Below are 25,995 nucleotides of genomic sequence, written 5' to 3'. Positions count from 1 at the left end.
AGGGGTCACATACTTGCCATCATGTCTGAGAGTGATTTTCCTTGTCGGCAGTGTTTTTTATTGGCGCGACCAATTACTGTCACGGCTCCGGTACAGGAGCCGCTCTGGGCTTGTTTCGCCAAAGCGCTTACAACCCTAGTGGGCCAGTTAGCTCCGCAACCTGCGTTCTCTCAGATGGGATTGTCCCAGCAGTCGGTGGTGTCATCACCCATGCAGGGGTTCCCGAGACAACTGATGGTACCCCACAGTCTCCCTATTTTCCCTCCTCAGGTCTCTCAGGAGCCTGCGTGGGTTAATTTGCTGACAAGCTCTGTACAGCATTTGTCGGACGTGTTACAAGGGGAGTCTGTGTTGCGGCCTCACAAGCGGCCGGTGGTGTCTGTCTGCTCCTTATGAGGATGACGACGGGACGTCCGATGATGGGGAGATTCTGGATCTTTCTGACCAAGAACCACCCCGTACTAAAGAGTCGGACGCTAAGTCTAAGGTTTATATTCCTGGCCTTATTCGTGCAGTCCGCACAGCTTTAGTTATTGAGGATGATGATCCTCCGGTGTCCAAGTCCAAATATGCCTTTTTCAAGGATATTAAGGGTGACGCCACAGTGTTTCCTCTTTCGGGTCAGTTAGTGGACCATTATGAGGAGGCGTGGAAACATCATGGCAAATGGTATCAGCCTCAAAGACGTTTAGCGGTGGCTTTTCCGTTTGCGGACAATTATTTTTCTAAGTGGGAATCCTCTCCTCAGGTGGATTCTCATGTGACACGCCTAGTCCGAAGTGCCACATTGCCCATGCCCTCCATGTCCTCCTTGAAGGATGCTACGGACCGTAAGGTGGAGATCTGCTTGAAGTCCATTTATTCCCTTGTGGGGGGGGCATCCAGACCGGCTATGGCCGTATGTTGGGTAGCCAGAGCGATGGGCCGATAGTTTGTAGGCGTCTTTGGATTCCGACTGTTCGGCTGAACAGGCCGAGTTGGTAGGCAATCTCCAGGATTCGGCCACTTACATCAATGAATCGGCCTTGGATATCAGTACCCTAACTTCTCGGATTTCTTCGGCAGCTGTAGCTGCTCGTCGCACCTTATGGTTGCGATCTTGGAAGGCGGACGCTGATTCCAAAAAGGGCTTGGAAGCTTTGCCTTTTAATGGAGAAGTCCTATTTGGTCCGGATCTGGACAAAATTGTAGCCACGCTGGCGGCAGCCAAATCTGCATGTCTCCCGTCTCCTGTCTGCCGCGGTCCCTTCCAGTTCAGGTACGTCGTCCTTTCGGTCTTACAGGGCCCAGGGTAGGCCTAAAGCACAGTCTTTTCCCCGACAGGCTGGCCCCCAAAAAATCAGCAAAGTCCCGGAAACAGGCCTGGAGTACCAGACGTCCGGCCCCTAAGTCAGATGACAAGCCTGCGGCCTGACGGTCCGGGCCTCCCTTTGGGGGATCCCAAAGTGGGGAGGCCGCCTGCTGCAGTTCGCCCAGTGTTGGTCGATAACCACGACAGACATTTGGGTTCACGAGGTGGTTTCTCACGGGTATGCCCTCTCCTTTTGGCACAGGCCTCCATCCCGATTCTTCACCACGGGCCTTCCATTAGACCGAAACAAAGCCGTGGAACTGCGGAAGGTTTTGCACACTATGCTCCAGGCTGGAGTTATAGTGCCTGTTCCATTCTCCCAGAGGGGCCAGGGTTTCTATTCCAATCTATTTTTGGTGCAGATGGGTCGTACCGTCCGATTTTCAACCTCAAGTCCCTCAACAAGTCCTTGCGGGTGCCGTGTTTTCGGATGGAGACCCTACGGTCCATCGTTCTGGCACTGGAACCTGGGGATTACATGGTGTCATTGGACATACAGGACGTATACCTGCATGTCCCTATTCTTTTACGCCATCAACAGTTTCTCAGGTTTGCAATCTGCAACGATCACTTCCAGTTTCGGGCATTACCTTTTGGCCTGGCGACAGCATCACGAGTGTTCACCAAGGTCATGGCAGCTTATCTGTGGCTGCAGGGAGTCCGCTTGTTGCTGTACCTAGACGATCTTCTGTTGGTAGCAGGATCTCCAGAGCTCCTTCTACGCCACTTGGACCTGACAATTGCAGTTCTGCAACGTCACGGCTGGTTAATAAACTGGCAAAAGTCCACCCTGATCCCGTCTGAGGATTCTGCACCTCGCAGCCTTACTGGACTCCAGTCAGCAAAGGATCTTTGTGACGGGGGAAAAGATCTCTGCCTTACAGTTGAAGGTGCGCAGCTGTCTACAGAGTCGCCGAGTGTCTCTGCATTCGGCGATGAGGTTACTGGGCTCCATGGTGTCAGTATTCGACATGGTGGAATATGCCCAGTTTTACTTGAGACCTCTGCAGCAATTGATCCTGTCCAAATGGAATGGACTGCCTCAGAGTCTAAGGTCCCAGACAATGGTGCTCACTCCGGAGGTTTGCCTGTCCCTAGCCTGGTGGTTGCAGACGACCCATCTCAACCAGGGTCGTCCGTTTTGGGTGGCGAACTGGGTCCTGTTAACAACGGACGCCAGTCTTCGGGGCTGGGCAGCGGTCACGGGTCCACACTTGTTCCAGGGCAGGTGGACTCAGGCAGAACAGGAGCTTCCAATAAACATCTTGGAACTCTGCGCCGTTTTCAGTGCTCTCCAGCAGGCACAGTGGGTTCTCCAAGGTCACCCCGTGCAGGTCCAGTCGGACAACGCCACCACCGTGGCCTACATAAATTGGTAAGGAGGAACCCGAAGTCGGGCGGCACTCGTAGAGGTGTCCCGCATCCTGGTCTGGGCAGAGCGCAATCTCTCGGCCATATCAGCAGTATTCATCCTGGGAGTCCTCAACTGGGAGGCGGACTTTCTCAGTCGCCAGGACGTTCATCCGGGGGAGTGGTCTCTGCACCAGGACGTCTTTCAACTTCTGGTGGACAGGTGGGGTCTTCCAGAGATCGACCTCATGGCGTCACGGCACTACAACAAATTGCCGGTGTACGGATCTCGAACAAGAGACGAAAAGGCGTCTCTGGTGGATGCTCTGTCAGTCCAGTGGACGTTCCAGTTTGCTCATCTCTTTCCTCCGTTTTCCCTTCTCTCTGCGGTTGCCGCTACGACCGGACCTGCTGTCACAGGGTCCTTGTCTTCACCCAGACCTGACTCGGCTGTCTTTGACGGCGTGGCTGTTGAGACGGCCATGTTAAGTTCCAGGGGGTTTTCCAGCTCTGTAGTGCAAACTATGCTAAAAGCTCGGAAACCATTTTCTGCAAGGATATACCATTGTGTGTGGCATACGTTCTTCCAGTGGTGTTGACCGAGATGTTACGCCCCTCGGGAGTTCCGTCTGTCTAGAGTGTTGGCTTTCCTACAGGCGGGACTAGACCATGGGCTTCGCTTTGCTTCTCTGAAGGTACAAGTGTCTGCCTTGTCAGTCTGGTTCCATCGTAGGATTGCTGCAATCCCTGATGTGCGCACCTTTATGCAAGGTGTTCTTCGAATTCAGCCACCTTTTGTTCCACCGGTGGCGCCTTGGGATTTAGCTGTGGTCCTGAGGGCTCTCCAGGGACCGCCGTTTGAACCACTGGGCTCAGTGGACCTTAAATGGCTGACAGCTAAAACAATATTCCTTCTGGCCATTGCTTCGGCCAAACGTGTTTCTGACTTAGGGGCTCCCTCCTATAGACCCCCTTTTCTGATTTTTCATAGGAACAGGGCGGTGCTGCGCACTCGTCCTGGATTCCTTTCCAAAGTTGTTTCGAGTTTCCACATCAACGAGGGCATCGTTGTGCCGGCTTTTAACTTACCTGATCTTTCAGTGGGTGAGGCCACTTTGGACGTTGTGCGGGCCTTACGGATTTATATTAACCGCACTTCTTCGTTTAGGAAGTCTGACGCCTTGTTTGTCCTCTATGGCTTTCGTAAAAAGGGTTGGCCTGCTTCAAAGCAAACTTTGGCAGGTTGGATTCGTATGGCCATTTCAGAAGCTTATCTTCATGAAGGCCTTCCGGTTCCATTCTCTGTGAGGGCTCATTCAACTAGGTCTGTGGGTGCTTCGTGGGCAGCTCGACGTGGTGCCTCTGCAGTCCAGATCTGCAAGGCTGCCACGTGTTCCTCTGTCCATACCTTTGTGAGGTATTATGCGTTTGACACCTTTGCCTCTCAGAATGCTTCTTTCGGGCGGCGTATTCTCCTTTCAGAACAGGAGCGTCCCCACCCTTCAAGGATACTGCTTTGGGACATCCCCAAGGTATCCTGTGGATACCCTATGGACCCTCAAGTAGAAAATATGAGATATGGTAAGAAACTTACCTTTGTTGTCTCTATTTGTACGAAGTCCATAGGGTTCCACAGGACTCCCGCCCTGTCGCACCTGTGCTGCAGATGGGCTTTACTCTGGTCACCGGTTTTTCCATCTCCCTATGGTGAGAATGTGAATCTTGTGTGTGTCCAGATCTTTTTTCTCTCTCTTCCTTCTCCTCCTCCGGCCTATGGCTTGGTACGTAACTGAGATGCCTTGGCTCGGGGGCAGGGTATAGGAGGGGGAACCTAGTGCATCCTGGGAGGCTGAAAACTTAACTCTATGGTGCCCGATGCCTGACGTCATCACCTATACCTAAAGGTATCCTGTGGAACCCTATGGACTTCGTAGAAATAGAGATAACAAAGGTAAGTTCTTACCATATCTCATATTATATATAAAATATATTCTCTCAACATTGCTATGGACCTATTAATACCAAGATATCCATCAGTGATCGTGAATTCGAGAATGAGGTTTTTTTAATCCCGCTATTTAGTCTGACATGATCCTCGACTCAAATATATTCACCCAATTTTTTGGACCATGATTATAAACTGTAACGATAAGTTATATACAGATCTTTATACACCGAAGGGCACTTCCCTGCACAAGCTGGTGAGGTTAGAATGATCCAATATACCCCAATATAACTTAGGGCAATTTTGTGCTTTGTGTTTTTACATTTAAGCTTCCTCCTTTCTGTGTGATTTAGGTAACAAATTTCATTACGTATACATATTCCTTTATTTCAGTTCTTGAAGGTAATACTAGTTTAATTATATCCAATAAAAGTTTAATTTTAATCTTTCAATTTAAAGGGTGCCCCAATAAGTCGTCTTTATTCCTTTGCTTAAATAATCTTGCATGGGCATTTAAAAATAACTCCAGACATTCTAGAGCAGGGCTTGACAAATTTTTATAAAATCTAGGAGCCAGGATAAAAGTGTAGGAGCCAGAAGGGGTGGGACATAAATTAGTGCCTAAACTAGTTTAAAACTTCTCCAAGAATGGGCTGTGGGGGTGGGTGTTAATACATGAGCATCTGCAGTAATAAGAAAGAGGTCACTCACCATTTGTAGCATCCCTCTGTCACCTCCAAGGTGAAGTTGATTTGGATCCCCAGGGTGAGAGCTAGGGTATGTGCAGTTTGGAGGAGGATGAGATGTGCAGCTCACTCAGAATAACGCTCAGCACCCACACAGCCAGGTGCCCAATTTCTGCCAGCAGGACTTTCCTGGTGTCTCCTCAGTCCTCCAATTGCCAGAAGTCCTGCAAGTACTCACTGAATTTTGTTATGTGAAATGATCCAGCACTCAGTCTCCTCTAGGTGGCCACACACTGACTGCTATTGTCAGTATGTGTCATTTCATTCAAAAGTACAGTGACTCGCACTGTGGTTAACTCTATGGCCGGCATCAAGTGAGTAAAGTATGTGAGTGGTCTAAGGCCGGCCGCCTGTCCGGAAGGACTCTGGACATCGCCCTACACTGCTGCTGACACCCAGGTGCTCCGCCCTCTTTACGCCTCTGCCCTGACATTACCCCCTCCCCGGTTGCTTAACAGGGCACAGAGCAGCACGAGGGCATGAGGAGTTGGCAGGCTGAGGATAGGCATATATCTGGCACATCGGAAGCCGCCCGGCCAGACATAAGAAACAACGCCGGGGGCATTATTATTATGGTGTGGTGCCGACTGCAAGCTAATAAAATCTCGCTGCCGCTCCTGATTGGCTGCCGTTCCGAGAGCACTGATTGGCTCTTGGCCGGCCCTATATTCGAAATGCAGCCAATGTCAATTGTGTCTATTTCTGAACTGCCGGTATGCCAACTGCAATCAGCTGGCGGCCTGGCACAGATCTAAACTGCTGCCACTCGGGCCCCTCTACCCCTGATGGCGGTTCTGCCCATGATCTCCACTGGAGCTGCTGATGCTAACTAGGAACTGCTTCCTCCCTTCAAAATCTGGTCGCCAGGCAGCAAAATCTGGTCGACCTGGCCCCCGGGATTTGTCGAGCCCGGTTCTAGAGCTGTATAGCCCATATTAAAGTCACATTCTCCAATAGGGAACCTGCCTTAATAAATTATAATTTTACACCCAGTATTTACAACAGAGGTAGTAGCACAAATACAAAAAAAAATTGCATAGTTACCACCAAATTTGTCTTTTACTACTTTTTCTTTCATTGTATACGCTACAGGTGTTTCTACAATTATGCTGTATATAGACAGTAGCTAAATGCTTCTATTATGAAAAAAGAACAGAATAGTTTACAGCTGGAGGCTAAAATATGACATTGCAGGAAAATTAATAAAGAAATTACATTGTTTTCCTTAAATGTTAATAAATGGTAAAGTTGGTTAATTTAACTTTACATAACATAATTGAGTCCTGTTTTGCTATACATTTGATATAGTCCATTGTTGCGCTATCAATAATATGTCATGGTTTCTCTTTAAATAGAAAATGGTTGCATTTAAATTCGGCATTGACAAATTATTTAAATTTGGTTAATCTAACTGCTTAAAATCACAATCCCACATATTTGTTCATTAAATAGCAAGTTAAGTATTTTATTTTTGGAAGTATGAATCTAATAGCAGTGACTTATCTTTCTAAAGATTAACCTCTTTTTAAGTGCCTCTCTTTAGGGCAAAATCACTGCTCACACCTGAGATTTGGGGGAGACCTTATTATAGTATACCGCAATAGTTCCCAAACTTTTTAGAATCACGGCGCCCTAGAGTATCAGCATTTTTTCCATGGCAGTAAATTGTGCTTATGTCACCCTTAGGTTCTGTTATGTGGTGGTTGATAGGGCTGCACTTTTTTTTGCCCACATATTATTTGATTGGCAGTCATTCGCATGGGTTTTGCCTATCACACTGACTAAAAATAATTTTATTTGGTACTTGGCCACCAAACCGAGGCACCCCTGTAAATGCCCTAAGGCACCCCAGGGTGCCATGGCACTCAGTTTGGGAATCATTGATGTATAGTGTTCAAACTCTCCCTGCTTGCTACATCTTGTGCCATGTAACTAGTTGCCATGGTAGACTGTGATATTGTATATAATTATACTGTAAATGAGTAATATCAGGCTGAAGAAAAAAATAATTATGTTTACAAAAGAAAAAAAATTCTTCATGGGATAGCTACTTAAACAATGACTGCAATCAAATCTATTCAAATGTATATGTTTCCACATAAGGTCCCTAACAGGAGAAGTCTATTGCTGGGCATACGCAATACAATTATCTGGGCGATCAGCCTAATATTGTTGGATTGCCCGGATAACTGTACTGTGTATGGGCGCGATCTATTGGAAAATATTGATCAGTCTGGCATGTCCGACCGACGCTATGTTTTGAAGTTACTCAGTTGCAGCAGGCAGTTTATGCACTGCTGTGACCGACCTGCGGATATTTCCCCTGTTCCTTCACAGGGAAGTTGAAATGTCTCCTCCCCAGGAGGAGTGCAGATATAGGGGCATATTCAATCTGGAGCGAAAAGTCTGTTGCCGGAGTTTTCGCTGTCATCCGAGGTTCGCGTCGAAAAGATATCACGCTCTTCTCCGCTTAATCCCATATTCAATTCCAAAACAGCTAAAATGGGAGCCGGCGATAACGAATTAAGCGAAAAGTGCTGTCATTTTTGGGGAAATCAGCCTGACTTCCCCCTAAAGATGCTCTGATATGGGGGTTCATTATGGATACCCCCGAATAGCCCTGCTAAAGGTATTTGGGGTTTTTAAATGGTCTCAATAGGTGCTATTTAGCGTCTTTGGTAAAGTGGTGAAGAATAGAATTTAGCAACTTTTTTGGGGGAAAAATAAGTAGTCACATCAAATTTGAGGTACTTGAAAATGGGTACTAGCATATATTAAAGTGGCTAATGTGAATTTTTAAAAATCGTGAAATCCACCTGCAATAAAAAAAAAACAACTTGGGGAACCCCCTTCGCTAGTTTGTCCTCCAACTTTTTTTGTTTTCACCCCCAAAATGAAAGTACCTTTTTGGGGTGTCCTGTGGTACTTTTTAAAAAATGTTTTGACACAGAATACCTTTGGGGCCTGTCCAAAGGATGCAGGGTGGTTTTGGAAAGTCTGCACCCCAAAACCCCAATTCTGCACTTGTTCTCGCCACCTATTCATAGGTGATACTTTTTAGTTGGTCACTGGTGAAAAGTCAGACAAATTGAATAGGGGGATAAGTGAAATAGGCAAAAATTACGTCATCTGTGAAAAAGCTTCGCCGAAACGGCTTTTCGCAGCCTAACTGAATGTGGCCCATAGTTTGCCATACACTGAAAAATATCTCAGTGTTGCCTATATCTGCTGGGTGACAGGCTGCCAGATAAAAGGTTTGTCCGTGTAATAGATATTTTATCTGCAAGTGTATGCCCAGCATGTAAGCTTTTGTGGTTTGTTTCCCTCTCACCATGTCAGTAGAAGTATTAAACTACCTGTGTACAGGCATACACCTGATATACAAGTCAAATGAGCTTTTCTACTGGAGTGCAACGCGCACACTAGACTGTCTAGTGTACCCGACCTAGTCAGCAATGGGATCCGACGGGGGAGCCAGTATCGGCAAGTGTAAACACACTTGCCGATGCCAGCAGCGACAGAGAAACAGCAGGGGCCATGCTTAGGATATCGCCTGTGGGACCTGAATGCAGGGCCAACAGAGAATGTCGCTAACAGTAAGTGGAAGGTCGCATGGTCAGTGACACAGCGGGTACACACTAGACCAGGGGTGTCAAACTCACAGCTCTCCAGCTTTTGTGGGACTACATATTCCAGCATGCCCTGCCACAGTTTTAGCATACCCGAAAAGCGAAATGGTGGCAGTGCATGCTGGGATGTGTAGTTCCACGGCAGCTGGAGGACCACGAGTTTGACACCCTTGCACTAGACGATGTGCCCGATATGTCGCCCCAATCCGCCGAATTCGAAGAAATATCGTCTAGTGTGTACCCAGCTTCAGATTAGTCCTATTTTAAGCGGAATTAGTTCCAATCTGTCATCTCAGAGCTGTTGCATGGGAAATAATTTAATTGAGCAGAATTGGCTGTGTGCACCTTCACACAACAAGCGAAGCCAGTCAATTTGCCACCTCTACATCTCTTAATCATATTTACATAATGTTACACCGCAAATAGAAATCTTGTTTTTGCACGGCTCCAGAAACTTAAATGAAGCTGCTGGTGTGCCTCCAAAGAATGTTCTGTCTTTGCCCATTAGCCATTGCAAACGTCTTCTCTTTTTACAAAGATTATTTTGCAATAGAAACGCAGTTTATGCTGGGCCTTTTCTGCGCTATTGGGTGAGGTTTTAGGGAGAGGGGGGCACATTTATTTAATAGACTTTGAGAGGCCAGTTTGAAAAATACACTTTTTGTGTGTTACATAGAAATAATAAGCGACGGGTATATTTACTAAAGTGCAGGATGGACATGGAGGTACTGCTGCCCATAGCAACCAATCAGATTCTAGCTATTATCTTCTAGAAGGTGCTAGATATGATAAGTAGAATCTGGTTGCTATGGGCAACATGTCCACCTCTATAAATATGCCGCCTAGCATCACTTTTATCACTATTCTTACTGCCTAAGATTATACATTTATAACTGTTTGACACCTATATGAAGTGCTCCAGACCCCAAAAAGTCTCAACCTGAATCTACAATAAGGGTAGAAACCTTGAAGGTCAAAAGGTGACAGATAAATCATATGTTCATATTGCAAGTTTAAAAAATAGTCATGTGTTTAGTCATGCCAGTCCTTGGTGTAGTGGAAGTCTTACAAACTTCCTAAAAATTGTAAAATTCACCCAAGTAACACCTTTTCCACACTATATTATAAAAGATATGTTCTCACGCCACATTATTGGTTTTACTCCTTGCTGATCACCCCACAAATTGGAGAAACTTTGCAAGAATTTAATTTGAGTACACACTAGACTATGTATCATCCGATCCAGCGGATTGGGTCGAGATATCGTCCACATCAGCAAGTGTGTACGCATTATTATTATTATTTATTAACAGTTTCTTATATAGCGCAGCAAATTCCGTTGCGCTTTACAATTTGAATCAACATTAACATTTTACTGGGTTGTAAAAGACATACATACATGACAAACGTAAGACACATACATAAGGGTAAGAGGGCCCTGCTCATAAGCTTACAATCTGTAGGGAAATAGGTGTTGATACACAAGGATAGGTGCTATATATTGCAAATTGGTCCAGCCCGATTGCAGATGTTCTTGGTGGGCTGTATGATCCAATCACACTGGAAAGTTGGCCTAGGGTTAGAAGGAAGTAAAATTGAAGAAGTAGAAGATGTGATGGGTGTTTACTATGAGAAGAGAGTTAGATAGGGATGCTATAAAAAGGTTAGGTGGGCGGTTCTGGAATCTGATAAGCTTGTCTGAAGAAGTGAGTTTTTAGAGAACGCTTGAACGTTTGGAAACTAGTGGAAAGTCTTATTGTTCGTGGTAAGGCATTCCACAGGGTTGGTGCAGCCCGAAAAAAGTCCTGTAACCGTGCATGGGAACAAGTAATGCGTGGGGATGAGAGACGCTGATCTTGTGCAGAGCGGAGATGTCGGATTGGAAGATATTTTGAGATAAGTGAAGAGATGTATGTTGGTGTGGTTTGGTTATTAGCTTTATGCGTGAGTGTAAGTATTTTAAATTGAATATGGTAGAAGACCGGCAGCCAATGGAGGGACTGACAGTGGATCAGCAGACACTGAACGTTTGGTGAGAAAGATCAACCTCGCAGCTGCATTCAAAATGGATTGTAGTGGGGAGAGCCTGTTTTTGGGAAGACCAATAAGCAGACTATTGCAATAATCAATGCGGGAAATTATGAGTGCATGCATAAGAGTTTTTGCAGTGTCTTGCGTAAGATATGGTCGAAGTTTGGATATGTTTTTTAGATGTATGTAACAGGATTTGGAGACAGATTGAATGTGGGGAACAAAAGACAGTTCAGAGTCAAGGATGACACCTTAGGCAGCGAGCTTGTGGGGTTGATTGTCGAGTTGTCAACAGTGATAGAGATATCAGGTTGGTAACTACAATTGACTGGTGGAAATATAATTAATTCTGTTTTGGATATATTAAGTTTGAGGTGGCGAGATGACATCCAAGATGAAATGGCAGAGAGACAGTCAGTGACACGGACCAGCATGGATGGTAACAACTCTGGGGAGGATAAGTAAATTTGAGTATCGTCCGCATACAGATGATACTGAAAACCAAAAGAGCTAATTAGTTTGCCAAGAGAGGTGGTATAGATTGAGAAAAGCAGAGGACCTAATACTGAGCCTTGTGGTACTCCCACTGATAGAGATAGCGAACAGTGTAGGAGCGATTAGATAGGTAGGATGAGAACCAAGAAAGGGCTGTGTCTTGAAGACCTAGGGATTGTAGTGTTTGTATGAGGAGAGAGTGGTCAACAGTGTCAAAGGCAGCAGAGAGATCTAGCAGAATTAGAAGTGAATAATGGCCTTTAGCCTTGGCAGTGACCAGATCATTTACTACCTTAGTCAGTGCTGTCTCTGTGGAGAGTTGGGAACGAAAGCCAGACTGAAGTGGGTCTAATAAGTTGTGGGTGTTAAGAAAGTGTGTGAGGCGAGTGTAGGCAAGTCTCTCCAGTAGCTTGGAAGGGTAAGGTACCTGGGAGATAGGACAGTAATTTGAGAGAGCGTTAGGGTCAGAATTTTGTTTTTTCAAAATAGGTGTGATCACTGCATGCTTGAATAGTGATGGAAATATACCAGTAGAGAAAGAGAGATTACAGATTTTAGTTAAGTGTGGGATGAGCACAGGAGACAGAGCTTTACTGATTTGTGAGGGCATAGGATCAAGAGGAGAGGTAGTAGAGTAGGAGGATGAGAAGAATGTAGATACTTCATCTTCATTAGTGGGGTCAAATGATGAGAACATGTCACTGGGTTCAGGTAGTGAATTGAACAAGTGCATACCATTTCATTTTGGATATTATCTATCTTGTTCTTGAAATGGGTAGCAAGATCTTGTGCACTGATAGTAGCAGGCGGGTTGGGTGACGGAGGGGTAAGTAGTGATTTAAATGTATTAAAAAGTCGCCTGGGGTTAGAGGCTTGGGCAGAGATGACAGATTGGAAATATGTCTGTTTGGCATTATCCAGTGCATTACGATAAGAGTGGTAGATAGTCTTATATGTGAGGAAGTCACTTGGAGTATGAGACTTTCGCCACTGACGTTCTACTTTACGTGAGAGTTTTTGTAGGCGTCTTGTGAATTTGGAATGCCACGGTTGACGTCGAAGTCTACGCGGAATGTGATGGGTTGCTGGAGCTACTTCATCAAGGGCTAGTTCTAGGGTCTGGTTCATGTGTGATACAGCAGTCTCAGGAGAAGTGAAATTAGAAATAGGTAAGAGTGATTGCTCTAGAGAGGTGGATAGTTGGATAGTTGTTCAAAATTAATAGCATTAATATCTCTGCGGGTTTTAGGAGGTTTGGTTGATTTGCTTGGCATTGAGGTTGACATAATGGGGGAGAGTGTGTAGGCGATAAGGTTATGATCTGAGAGCGGGAAAGGAGAATTAGTGAAATCAGAAACTGAGCATAGTCTGGTAAATACAAGATCAAGGCAGTGGCCATCTTGATGAGTAGAGGAGTCAGTCCATTGGGAGAGGCCAAGGGAGGATGTTAAGGAGAGAAGTTTGTAGGCATGAGGGGATTGTGGACTGTCAATGGGGATATTGAAATCACCCACGATGATGGTGGAGATGTCAGAGGATAGGAAGTGAGGGAGCCAGGCAGAAAAATGTTCCAGAAATTGATTGGGTGGTCCAGGTGGGCGATAGCAGCAATGTGCAGTGAGAAAGGAGTGAAAGTCCTAATAGAATGTACTTCAAATGATGTAAATGTAAGGGACGGTACCTGTGGAATAACTGTGTATGTAAAAGATTGGGACAGTAGTATTCCTACTCCACCTCCTTTACTATTACCAGGTGTGAAGTGTAGGCCACCATGTGAGAGTGCAGCAGGGGAGACTGCGTCTGTTTGTGTGAGCCATGTTTCTGTTAATGCCAGAAGATTGAGGTGATTTGAAATAAAGAGGTCATGGATGGATGTTAGCTTGTTGCAGACAGAGCGTGCATTCCATAAGGCACATTTCACTGTTTTGGAGGGTGATGGGAGGCACGTGATGTGTCTGAGGTTAGCTGGATTTATATTCCGTTGTGAGTAGGGGATGTGTGTAGGGCCTGGATTTGGTAATATGTCACCAGCTAATAGAAGTAGAAGGAGAGATATATAAATATAGTTGTGGGTTTTGTATGAAAGTTTTTTATGGCGACAGGTTGTGGATGTTATTGTCAATTTATAAAGATAATTAAATAGCTCATGTGTGTTCACAAGAGGGGAGTAGATTATTGAGGCTGCAATGTGCACATAGGGGTGAGCTGCAGGGAGAGTGAAGGATGTAATAGCCTTAGAGAACACGCCATGGAGTGAAATAAGTATGAATAATATTTGGTAAATGATGATTTAGAATACAAAATGCATATAGTTACATTTAGAAATTACCTGCTTCTTGATGTAGTTCAATGTTTGTTCAACTGTTTTTTAACTGTTCATTTTGGATACTTTGTGCTTAAGATACTTCATGCATGAGATGCACAGCTCAAATTCGAGCACAGCTCTCTTAGATCTAACTATGTCAGCCCATGCACGCTCTCGCAAGGTCGTTCATCGCATCGACAGATCTGCCGTACATGCTGCTCAAATAAGCAATTTTATTGAATGACCCCGTGTATTTGGATGTGGCTGGTGAACGACATATCGCACAGTTGTTCACCAGATCGTGCGGTGTGTACGGACCGCACGATATGTTGTCCGTCGCATCATGGATCGTCTGGGTACACAGGTTGTCTGTGTACCCCAGCTTTACACTGAAGGATCTATAGCTGGGGGTTTAATTACTATGCATTGGGTTGTAAAACCTGACACTGCTGATAGTATTTATGCCTGAAATTTAAAAGGCAAAACACAGCTAGTAAAAGCATTGCCCTTTTGCATTTCAGGCATAAACACGATCGGAAGCACTGTGTTTGAAACCGACACTTATTAAATAAACCCCCAAGTACTTTTAACTTTTCTGGCATGACGAAACAATTTCCTTTTTTATTTTTTATTTATTTTCTTATTTTAATCTGAACAGTTGATTCATCTGTCTCATTTTGCACGTCAAGGTTTCTACCTTCTCTTTGTGTTAGATTGTAAATGTAATCACTTAAATTTGAGGGAGGTATTTTTTTTTTTTAAAGCATACATTTTACGGTGTGTTCAGGATGCTCTGCCTGCATGCTGGCTGCTTGTAAATTGTGACTCACCATTTTTCCTTGTTCACAATGTAACTTGCTAAAGACAGCCTTCTGATAATACTGCATGGTGGTTGCTAGGATACTTTACAGCTAGGCCTGATACACTGGGTAAAGGATTAATGATCCCTTGGTCACCATGTTCTTCACAACCGTAAGATGTGGTTGCATGCCCTGACTGCAGAGTTTATACTGGATTGTTGTATGGAAGTCTTTGTCTTGTCAAATTATTTATTCAGAATCTCTTACTTGGAAATGCCAAAAAAACATTTTGCCAACCTGGTTTTGCCTTAAAACTTGACACTATAAATCTAGCTGCTATATCGCGTAAATTGTACCACTGTCCAAAAGTCACAGGTAATTTACATTTGGACCTAAGGCTACACTCGTTTTTCCCTTTCAACTTGTCTAACAAGTTTATGTATTAGAAAAAAATGACGACATTTAACCTGGGTTCTGTCATCACACTAGTATATCTGCTTGCAGACATCAGCGTTCAGTAGAATTGCCGTCTCTCCTCATCCTTAAAGCTGGAGCTGTCAATCTTTTTAGAATATTATTACAATACAATATTGAATTGAAATTGTTTAGTAAGCGATATGTCTCTGCATACATTATTAAAATTCAGTTGACAATATGCAAGAAGACAAAACCACAAGTTTCTCATAGCCTGCACAGGATGATATTATAGTACAGCCATGGCCAAAAGTTTTGAGAATGACTCAAGTATTGGTTTTCACAAAGTCTGCAGCTTCAGTTTTTATGATGGAAATTTGCATATACTCCAGAAGGTCATAAAGAGTGATCAGATGAATTGCAATTAATTGCAAAGTCCCTTTTTGCCATGACAATGAACTTAATCCCAAAAACACAAATTTCCACTGCATTTCAGCCCTGCCACAAAAAGACCAGCTGACATCATGTCAGTGATTCTCTCATTAACACAGGTGAGTGTTGACGAGGACAAGGCTGGAGATCACTCCGTCATGCTGATTGAGTTAGAATAACAGACTGGAAGCTTTAAAAGGAGGGTGGAGCTTGAAATCATTGTTCTTCCTCTGTTAACCATTGTTACCTGCAAGGAAACAAGCACAGTCATCATTGCTTTGCACAAAAAGGGCTTCACAGGCAATGATACTGCTGCTAGTAAGATTGCACCTAAATCAACCATTTATGGGATCATCAAGTACTTCAATGAGAGAGGTTCAGTAGTTGTGAAGAAGGCTTCAGAGCGCCCAAGAATGTCCAGCAAGCACCAGGACCAATCTCCTAAAGTTGATTCAGCTGCGGGATCGGGGCACCACCAGTGCAGAGCTTGCTCAGGAATGGCAACAGAAAGGTGTGAGTGCATCTTCATGCACAGTGAGGCAAAGACTTTTGGAGGATGGCCTGGTGTCAAGTAGGGCAGCAAAGAAGCTCCAGGAGAAACATTAGGGACAGACTGATATTCTGCAAAAGTACAGGGATTGGACTGCTGAAGACTTGGGTAAAGTTATTTTCTCTGATGAATTCCCTTTCAGATTGTTTGGGCCATCTGAGAAAATGCTTGTCCGGAGAAGGAAAGGTGAGGGCTACAATCAGTCCTGTGTCATGCCAACAGTGTAGCATCCTGAGACTATTCATGTGTGGGGTTGCTTCTCAGCCAAGGGAGTGGGCTCACTCACAATATTGCCTAAGAACACAGCCATGAATAAAGAATGGTACCAAAACATCCTCCAAGAGCAACTTCTCCCAACCATCCAAGAACAGTTTGTTGACGTAAAATGCCTTTTCCGGCATGATGGAGCACCATGCCATAAGGCAAAAGTGATAACTAAGTGGCTCTAGGAACAAAACATCAAAATTTTGGGTCCATGGCCAGGAAACTCCCCAGACCTTAATCCTATTGAGACCTTGTGGTCAATCCTCAAGAGGCGGGTGGACAAACTAAAACCCACAAATTCTGACAAACTCCAAGAATGGGCAGCCATTACTCAGTATGTGGCCTATAAGTTAATTGACAGCATAAGGTCTTGAAAAAGAAGGGTCAACACTGCAAATATTGACTCTTTGCATAAACTTAATGTAATGGTCAATAAAAGCCTTTGACACGTATGAAATGCTTGTAATTTTACTTCAGTATACCATGGTAACATCTAACAAAAAGGTCTAAAAACACTGAAGCAACAAAATGAGAAAACCAATAGTTGTCATTATCAAAACTTTTGGCCATGGCTATACAGTATAGTTTACCCTATGCTATAACCAGTTTAGCAAAACAATTAAGATTACATTCCATTTAAATAATGTGGTCACTGTTTGACACTACCAAAAAAACCACTGCCAAACAATTAGGGGGTCTATGCTCTAATAATAATTGTACTGCTGTGATTATTATGTATCCAACTTGCAGGGGATATTTTTATTTTTAATGAAAATATCCCCTCTATGTACAAAGGGGAACTCACAGGGACAGCAGTTGCAGTAACCGCTGTCCCTGTGAGTTATATCCTTTGGCAAACTAGAGAAGTCTTTCACAGAAGTAAAAGTCTTTTCCTGGGGAAGCTGAATACTGCGCATGTGCACAGCTTCAACTTCCGGAGCCAGCGGGGCTCCTGCTCTTGGTGCCTCCATAGACTTACAGTAGTTTACAGCATTTGAAGATGGTGTAATCTACCGGAGCTAAACTCCGAAAAGCTTTGCTTTTTGGAGTTTAGTAAATAGGTGGTCAGATCGACTGCGATCTGAAGTGCTAATTAGCACTTTGCCAGAGATTTCTGCGAAATGCCCTGCATTGTGCTATTAGTACATAGGAATAATACATAAAATTATGCAGAAACTGTAGTTTCTGCATAATTTTATGTAACAAACCACTAGATACATAGGCCCCTAAATGCTTGATAGTGACCACAGTATTATAAAAAAAGAGAGTTGGGAGGTGGGTAATACCTCTAAAGTAATTGTTCATATAAAGGGCAAATGCTAACCGTACAATACTATATAGATCAAAAAAGAACTGTGCTTCAAAGGATTGTATTTAAATTAATCTGTGTTTCATATAAGGTATATCATTTATTATACTAAACTAGCTAACATAAAAAGACAAATATTAAGGAACATATTAAGAAAATATGTAAATACAGACAATGGGGATGATTCAAGTAGCTGTGGGAGTTGCCGTTGGGTTTTAACTCACGGAACAAGTAAATTACTGCATGCGGTAAGCCCAGAGGGTGCACTTAATGCAGATTTCTGCTACCGCCCTTAGGCTATGGCTTAGCACTTACCACAGGGTTTCAGATCCCGGGTTAAGTCCTGCAGCTAATGGAAGAAGTGCCTTCAATGTGTCTTAATACTACTCTGTTACACTTAAACTTTGGAAGGCAACAAAAGTGAGATAAAGTGAATAGAACCTGTAAGACCGTTCATCCAGTTAATTGACCGATAAGGAACTAGGAATGAATGCAGAGGCAACAGTCCTCCAAAGTAATTATATAATTGGCGATTCCCAGGAGCACTTAATATAGACATGGTAATAGGATTCATAGATTGTGTAGCTTAAGATCCGGCAGTGCTGTGCTGAAATACAAATGTGCTAGTTCACTCTTAATTGGATGTAATATTATCTAACAACTTATAACTGTTAAATCAACACTCATAGTATTTTCATATACAAGGTCTGTTCCGTACAGATGTGTCCACATACACCTAACTTCAAATGCACCAAATGCCCCATTTAGAGAGCCACAGACTTTGCTATTTAGCTGTGCCAAAACACTACTCCTAAGTACCTAGTACACTATATGAGTGAACTAAGACCCAAAACTATGAACAAAGTACACCGTTTAAGTTAGAGGCAAAAGACAGGTCCTATACGAGTGCTTATTTTGTAACTTTATAGCCAATTCTTTTGCAACAAAAAAAAATAATCCTAAGTATCTAGTACAGTATTTGCACGCTAAGGAGCAAAATTGAGGAAAGTACAGTCTGTGTAATGGAGCATACACACTGTCAGATTTTTCTTCAGATCTGAACGATAACTATTTAAAAAAATTGTTAATATCTGAAGGAAAATCTATCAGATCTGTCAGATGAACGATTTGAACGATGCGCGTTCCCGATGGTCAGATAACGATATCTGACATCTGATGTGTTTGCAGTCAGGCTTGGACAATTCCATTCATTTTAATGCAGTCAAAATCGTTGAAATCTTTGGTAAAATCGTTCATCTGACAAATCTGACCGTGTGTATGCTCGATAAGATGACAAAAGACAGGTCTGTTAAGTAACCTGCGGCATGCATCATTATGCTTCATCTGACTTGTTACCAATTTCTTTGTGACAAAAAACTAATCCTAGATACCTAGTAAACTATCTGCAAATAAAGATGCACAAAGTAGCAAAATTGAAGAAATAATGGTGTACTTTATGCAATATGGTGGAAAAGGAATAGGTGTTTGAGGACACATATGTACGTCTAGTTTACAGCATGCTTCACTGTCCATCATTGTGTGCCACTAACAATTAGTATGCCCAATCTCGTGTACACTTCAATGCGTAAATAGAGTCCAGATAAGCAGTGCATAAGTAGAGTAGACACAATCTGACTGGTTGTGAACAATAATCTTGACTAAAGTCGGAGCACAGAACCGTATATAAGCAGTACTTTTACACCGAAGAAGTTAGCTTGTTCACTTCCTTCAAGAAACTCGTTATGGAGTTCAACAGAGGCCACTGGAGAACCTTGATCTTGTATGAGTACAAGAATGGTCTGTGACAGGAGGAAAGTTCCGACTGACTGCAAGATGCTTTTGGGGAGGAAGCACCATCCCAAACCACTGTGTTTAAGTGGTTTGCAGAATTACGGCACACAGATGAACACTGCAGCCGAACTGAGTCCATCACCGAGGACAACGTTGCTGCCATGTGGGTGATTGTTGAGTTTGATGCCGGGGTGACAGTGGCCCAGTTAGAGAAGGAGATAGGTATCTCATCGGCATCCCTCTGCTCGATACTCCATGAAAAGCTTGGCCTAAACAAGGTTTCTGCACAATGAGTGCCCCATCAGCTGACTCGAGAGCAGAAGGAGGCTCGGGTGACTTAGAGTCACAACATGCTGGCCAGTTTTTATGGTGGTTGCTTAAACTGTCTGGGAGACCAGCGGCGATGAATCCTAGATCTACAGTTTCGACCCAGAGACCAAACAGTCAGCCCAGCGGACCCCCCAGTTGGAGGTGCGCCACCACAGAAGTTTTGACATGAGCGCAGCATGGTCAAGCAGATGGTAGCTGTTTCTGTGGCCAAGACTGGTCATGTAGCTACCGTACCACTCGTTCAGCAGAGCACTGTCAATGGAGACTGGTGTGCCAACCAAAGCCTGGCACAAGTACTGGTAACCATTTCTATGTGTTGTCTAAGAACTTGTGCTCGTGGTAACCTTCTCAATCATGAGAATGCACCTGCCCACAAGTCCAGTAAAGTGGTGGATTTTCTAGCCCATGAACGCCTCCAGTAGTTTGGTCATTTGCTGTCCAGTCCAGGCCCTCTGCGACTTCATGTTCCCACAAATCAAGATGCATAGGATTCGTTTTGAGTCACTGGAAACTGCAGTAGAGACCTTCATCCAGCATGTAGAAGACCTAACCGCTTCGGACTGGTCCAGCTGCTTCACCCATTGTTTTTAGCGCATGCAATTCTGCATAGACTCCTCTTGTGAATCCTTTGAAAAAAATTAATGTTCACTTGTTTGTAAATATAATACTCTTTGTGCATCCGGAAACTTATTGCACACTTCAATGTGTAAATATGTTTTGATTACATAATGTAAGACCAAGATGCAAAAGGGACGTTTTCAGTGGTAACAAATCGTTGCTGACAAGATTCATGTTCCACATTTGCCACAGTTTGCGGTTTCTCTATCGGATCACACATGATTTTGCAACAAACCAATCAACTAATGAGTTTAACAGAAACTGTTATTAGTTTGTCATATGGATGCAATACAGGCCTATTGATATATATTTATGTTGTGTATATTACAAATGGTTTAAACATTTTTCTCTTTGTATGTTCCAGATCACCAATCTGATGCCATTCCACATACTGTATTGTGCAATTCCATGGCTTTGAATGACCAAATGTTGAAGCCACAAGACTGTGCAACTATTGGTATTTGATTTTATAACACTTGCTAATCAGTCTAATAGTGGTGGATGATAGGTTTCAGTAGCCTCACAATTTATTCTGTTTAATAAAGGAATGATGCATTAAATGGACTGTCATCTCAAAAATGTTCTGTGCTTACCTGTGACTACCCACAGCACTTTATGTACTAGGGTGTGGGTTATGAGCAAACGCAGGATTTCGTATGCTTCCCATTGTTGATCTTCGCATATAATGGCACGGAGTACATGTTATCTTCATGATATTACACTGACACAGCCTATAGACCATTGGGGTAGATGTATTACAGCTGCACTTGATGTCCCGCTATATCGCTTCCTGCTTCGCCTCTTTACCGAGACGAAGCACTACCAATGAGATGTATAAACATCTCACCAGCTGGAGCGGGGGAACGATAACCCCCCCTCCGGCGCTACCTGCTAGAGACCGCAGCGCATCAGCCTAGTGCTGTCTCAATCCCAGCCAGCTCCACTAAGCATGCACGGGATCTCGCAAGTATTGCGAGATTCCTGTGCGCAGCCTGGAGCAGGCAGCAGGGACAGGGCAGCGCCGGGCTGTCTATAGCGACAGCGGGCCAAACGGCCAGGCGATCTGACCTTTCATACCTGGCCCAGGCGATCGGTGCTATCTTGTAGATAGCAACGCCGATAATGACAGGGGCACTATTTACTGCCAAACCCCTGATCATACATCGGGTAGAAGCCGTATCGGCGCACATAACGTGCGCTGATACCGCTTCTGAGCTTCTTGCATCTCCCCCATAATCTCAGACTCCCTCCCCTAGGAACACTTACAGTCCAGATTATAAGGATTTCCATGATTGAGCACAGATGATGGTTTAAATTGAAATGACTGAAGTACTAATTAAGTCACGTGTGCTCAACCATAGGTTGCATTAAAATCTGTATTGCTAAAAGTGCCTTGTGGACAGTTTGGGAACCACTGACACAGACTATTGTATCTTGAAAGCATTATTGTACCTCAGTAATGTTGATAGTAAATCTTTGGGGATAAGGTTAACTTAATAGCACAGTAACAGAAACTAGGTACAATTAGATGAATATTTTTCATACATTCATTGTATGAAGATTACATTAAAAAAACTAGGATTAGTTTCCTTTTGAGATAATTTTGTTTGTATTGCAACATTTTGTAAATGACAGAACTCCTTTAGCTATGTGAAGTGTATTGCTACAAATATGTGTGTACACTTGAGTAGTTTAATTATTCTAAATCAAGATTGCGGCAAGTGGACTTCCTGATGGTCACTGTCAGGGATCCCAATAGGTATCCCCTGCTTTACTCAGACTAGGTCAGAGCCAATAATTGTATCACCCTGACTGGTAATACACTAGCACCAGGACTGTGATCACACAGATCCGAAGTCCTGATTGTGGGCAGTGCCTAATATAATACATAAGGTGCGTACACACATTACGATTTTTTTGAACGATTTAACTATAACGACGTCGTTATCGTAAAAAAAAAAATCGTTCATCTTGATAAGGTGAACGATAATCGTTCATACATGTTCACGTTTGTAGCTTGTAGTCCATCGTCCATTCTGACTGTCCAACAAACTATTTTTGTTCAGAAAATTGTTCATGTTGTACAGAATGAACGATAAAGGATGAACGATTTCCATTCACTGTATGCATGATTAAAAAATCGTTCATGAAAATCGTTCAGTAATTCAACAATTTTTAGTGAACGGTTTTTGTTCACTTTTTCAATGGAAAATCTGAACGAAAATCGTTCACTAAAATCGTTGGTTACTAACATCGTTGTGTGTGTATGCAGCTTTAGAATTAATATTCTATCACTCTGCTCTACCATACATCTTTCTTTACTGCCACCACTCTTGGAAAATAAAAGGGGCCAGAGTTCCCCTGACACAATCTATTACAATTGTGCAGTCTCTTGTGACACAAACTAGCGCTCAGTTGGTCTTCCCTTGCTTCTAGCAATGAATGTTATAGTGTAACCGTAGCCATCTAATAGCTTCTTCAAAGACTAGGTTCTGGAGCATATATGAAAATAAGACTAATAAAGGAACACTTTATTTACAAAAGGAAGTACAATGCTTAGTTACAGTAATGGCATACATTAAAAGGGTTAAATATTACATAGACAAATGTGTGTTGTAATTTCAAAATAAAAAGGAAAAAAAAAACGTAAATTCAGAATTAAACTAATTCTTGGCAAGGAGGAACCCAGGAAATGCAGGTCCAAACTTCACCTTAGAATTGATTCCCCAAGTCTGACACAGAGCAAAATGCTCTAATTGCTTTTATCAGCTTTATATACCCCCTCCCCTTATGCTAATGTCATGGGCCAGTCCCTGATGACTTGCTGATTAGTTAATAACTTAGAGTCCATGCTAGCCACATGAAGTATATGTTCACATGATTCTTCATCTATTATATAAAATTATTTGGTCTGTTTGTCCGGTTATGCATTTGGACAACCCCTGCACCGATTGGGATGAAACCAGCACGAAGTAGTCCAGTTGGATCCTTGCCATGTATTAGGGTAGGGGGTTAGGGTCCCAGTCTGACCTCCCGCTGGGCAGAACTTTGACCCGGGGGCGTCTGGACTGAACCTCTGATCTGGGGGGCCTGTTCTGGTCCTTCCACTGGATGGATTTGGATGACTTCACATAATTTGGACAAAAACTTCACATAGTGATAACGTTGGATCCCAGAAGACATACTAGGGGGATGAGGATCCCAGAAGACATACTAGGGTGATGAGGATTATAACCTAAAATAAAAAACATAATTTGCAATATGCCCATATACTTATTATGAACAATTAGGCCAAAATGCAAATGTAATTCTTGCTGAAATGGCAGGAATCCAAGCATTAATGCTAATTGTCTAGGTTGTCACCGCATCTATCCACTGAATAAAGCTGCCCATACATCAGCGACTGATTGTCGCAATCCGGCGATGTGATGGGAAATGCCGGCTTTTCCGGGGCAGAAATGTGGACCGCCCACCATTGATGTTCTGCGATTCGTCGCTGAATTTTGACATGTTAAATGTCCCCGATTTAAACAATCACTATCACTTTTTGATTGCGATCGTCAAAATCCAACATATTGAATTTCTGCGATGCGGGATCGCTGTAATCCATCGCAGATGTATGGGGCCCTTAAGTCTACCTAGGTAAAGAGTCCAATTAAACAAATACTAATTGTAGTGATTACAATGTGAAGCTAACTCTTCGGTGTTGATTCAATCAAGCACACTGTGAATATCTCCGGGAAGGAGTTTCCAGAGCTATTCAAATCGGCAAGCTTTTAAGTCTGACTAGTCCAACATAAGTCGGAGAATGCCGGTTAGCACGAGTAAAGCTGGCTGTTTAGTCGCACTAACCGGTATTCTCTAACTAAAGTGCCAGCCGCGAGGCTGTTAGTGCTGCGATAAGCTGGCAAATGGCCTCGCGGACAGCACTTTAGTTGGATTTCTGCTCGCACCCTCAAGAGGGTGCAAGAAGAAATTGTTTAGTCGGCCTAACACGCTGAATTGAATAGCTCCGGTAACTTTTTCCTGGCGCTGTTAACAGTGTGCTGAATTGAATTGCCCCCTTTTCGAATTTTGGTCACTAAATCAAGGTATTTAAGAGCAAATACTGTGTAAATTAGTCAAGACCAATATTTTTTTCTCTCCTGTGAGATTTAGTTGCTTCTGGGTGGTGGTTGTACTTTGATTACTTTAAAAACAATATGCTATTGTATATGGCCTAAAATTTCACAGTTGGTACAGTAATAATTCTATTTTATCCACAGGTTTGAGTAACAGTGATAAATCGGAAGAATCACGGGATTCACCATCACAGTGCACATGATGACTCCTCACATTTCATTAATGTTCTATGAAAACAAGTGAGAAATGTTGCCTTTTCAATGGACAATGATTCAGCCTGCAGACAAATTAACCTCTGTTCGTGGAAAAGCATTAGTTCCAAAACTGTACTATAAGGAAATGCTACTAGTAGGAAAGTATTCCATGCATTTATACACAGTGTAGGTTAACCTGCACAATGGTACAATCTATTGTACACATATTTAAGAGAATTTTTTCCAGTATGCTAAATGTTTATTTGCTGGGACCATATACCTGCCTTATGTAACACTTTGTTTAAAAACAAAAAAGTATTACATATGATTTTGTAACTTAAAGTATTATTGCCTTAATGTCTTTTAACCCTGTTACACGCTGCTTGTAGATCTGTTAATATAGTAAAACTTTTATGATAGTTTACAGTCTACTTTTTTGCTAACTTGATTATATATTGTATGCATTTTTTCTATTTATACAGGGTGAGCAGGTAGATATTTGACTTATTGCAGTCAAAATATATTAACAGAAGATGTAAGAAATTCAGCATGATATTAACTTGTTTATACAGTGTAAATTATTTTCCGACTTTTTTTTTTGTGTTCGTTCTTTTAATCATTCGAGCTGGATACTAGAAGCCAGCATATCAGGTTAACAGATACGATTGTAATACAGTTTGTAAATTGTAAGCTAAAGGTTATTTTTATAATATACACTGTTTCATTGTCAAAACTAATTTTGTCTTGTTTTTACTTGGTGATAGATAAAGCTCTTTAGAATAATATGGGGCATTAAATACACATGTGATGGGTACAAATGTTTCAATTAAACAACCACTTTTTATAAAATAGTAGCATCTTTCTTTAAAAAAAAAAAAAAAACTCCTTCCCTGAAAGCTATTACCACAGACATATATTCCTTAAACAGAGCGCAGGACATGGCAATACCAATCATGTATATGCGTTTACAATCTAATTTCCCTACCACAGAACAAAAATACAACATGACAGCAACAAAGCAATACTAAACACATTTGGTATTAAATGTATGCTTTGCTACATTTGCAGTGCAAATAGTAACCACTACAGACAGTTTAGAGTGAAGACTTAGAATGAGGCAGTAAGGTGTATGTGTATGTATCTATAGGGCCCCATACATTAGCTGTTTTCCTGTCCGGAAACGCCAATCTGTGGCCATCGATGATCCGTCAAGGAATTTTTTTATGTTTAAAAAAAATCCCTGTTTTGCCAATCCAGATCATATTTTTTTTGGGATCGACAAATCCGTAAAATGCAACATGTTGGCTTTCACCGATGCC

General features: G+C 42.9%; 1 protein-coding gene across 1 annotated transcript in view; it reads left to right on the top strand.

Annotated features, from left to right (window-relative positions):
* PTPN12 (protein tyrosine phosphatase non-receptor type 12) overlaps positions 1–25,409 on the top strand; it is a 143,382-nt gene extending 117,973 nt beyond the window's left edge. The window contains exons 14-15 of the mRNA XM_088468821.1: positions 20,725–20,817; positions 24,626–25,409. Of these exons, the coding sequence (XP_088324947.1) occupies positions 20,725–20,817; positions 24,626–24,684 (152 nt within the window). The 3' untranslated portion in view covers positions 24,685–25,409. The remainder of the gene's footprint in view (positions 1–20,724; positions 20,818–24,625) is intronic.
* Positions 25,410–25,995: the final 586 nt, after the last annotated feature.

This window comes from Taudactylus pleione, unplaced genomic scaffold (genome assembly GCF_031769625.1).
Source record: "Taudactylus pleione unplaced genomic scaffold, aTauple2 ptg000086l, whole genome shotgun sequence".
Classification (NCBI taxonomy): domain Eukaryota; kingdom Metazoa; phylum Chordata; class Amphibia; order Anura; family Myobatrachidae; genus Taudactylus; species Taudactylus pleione.
This window is presented reverse-complemented; position numbering and strand designations above follow the sequence as displayed.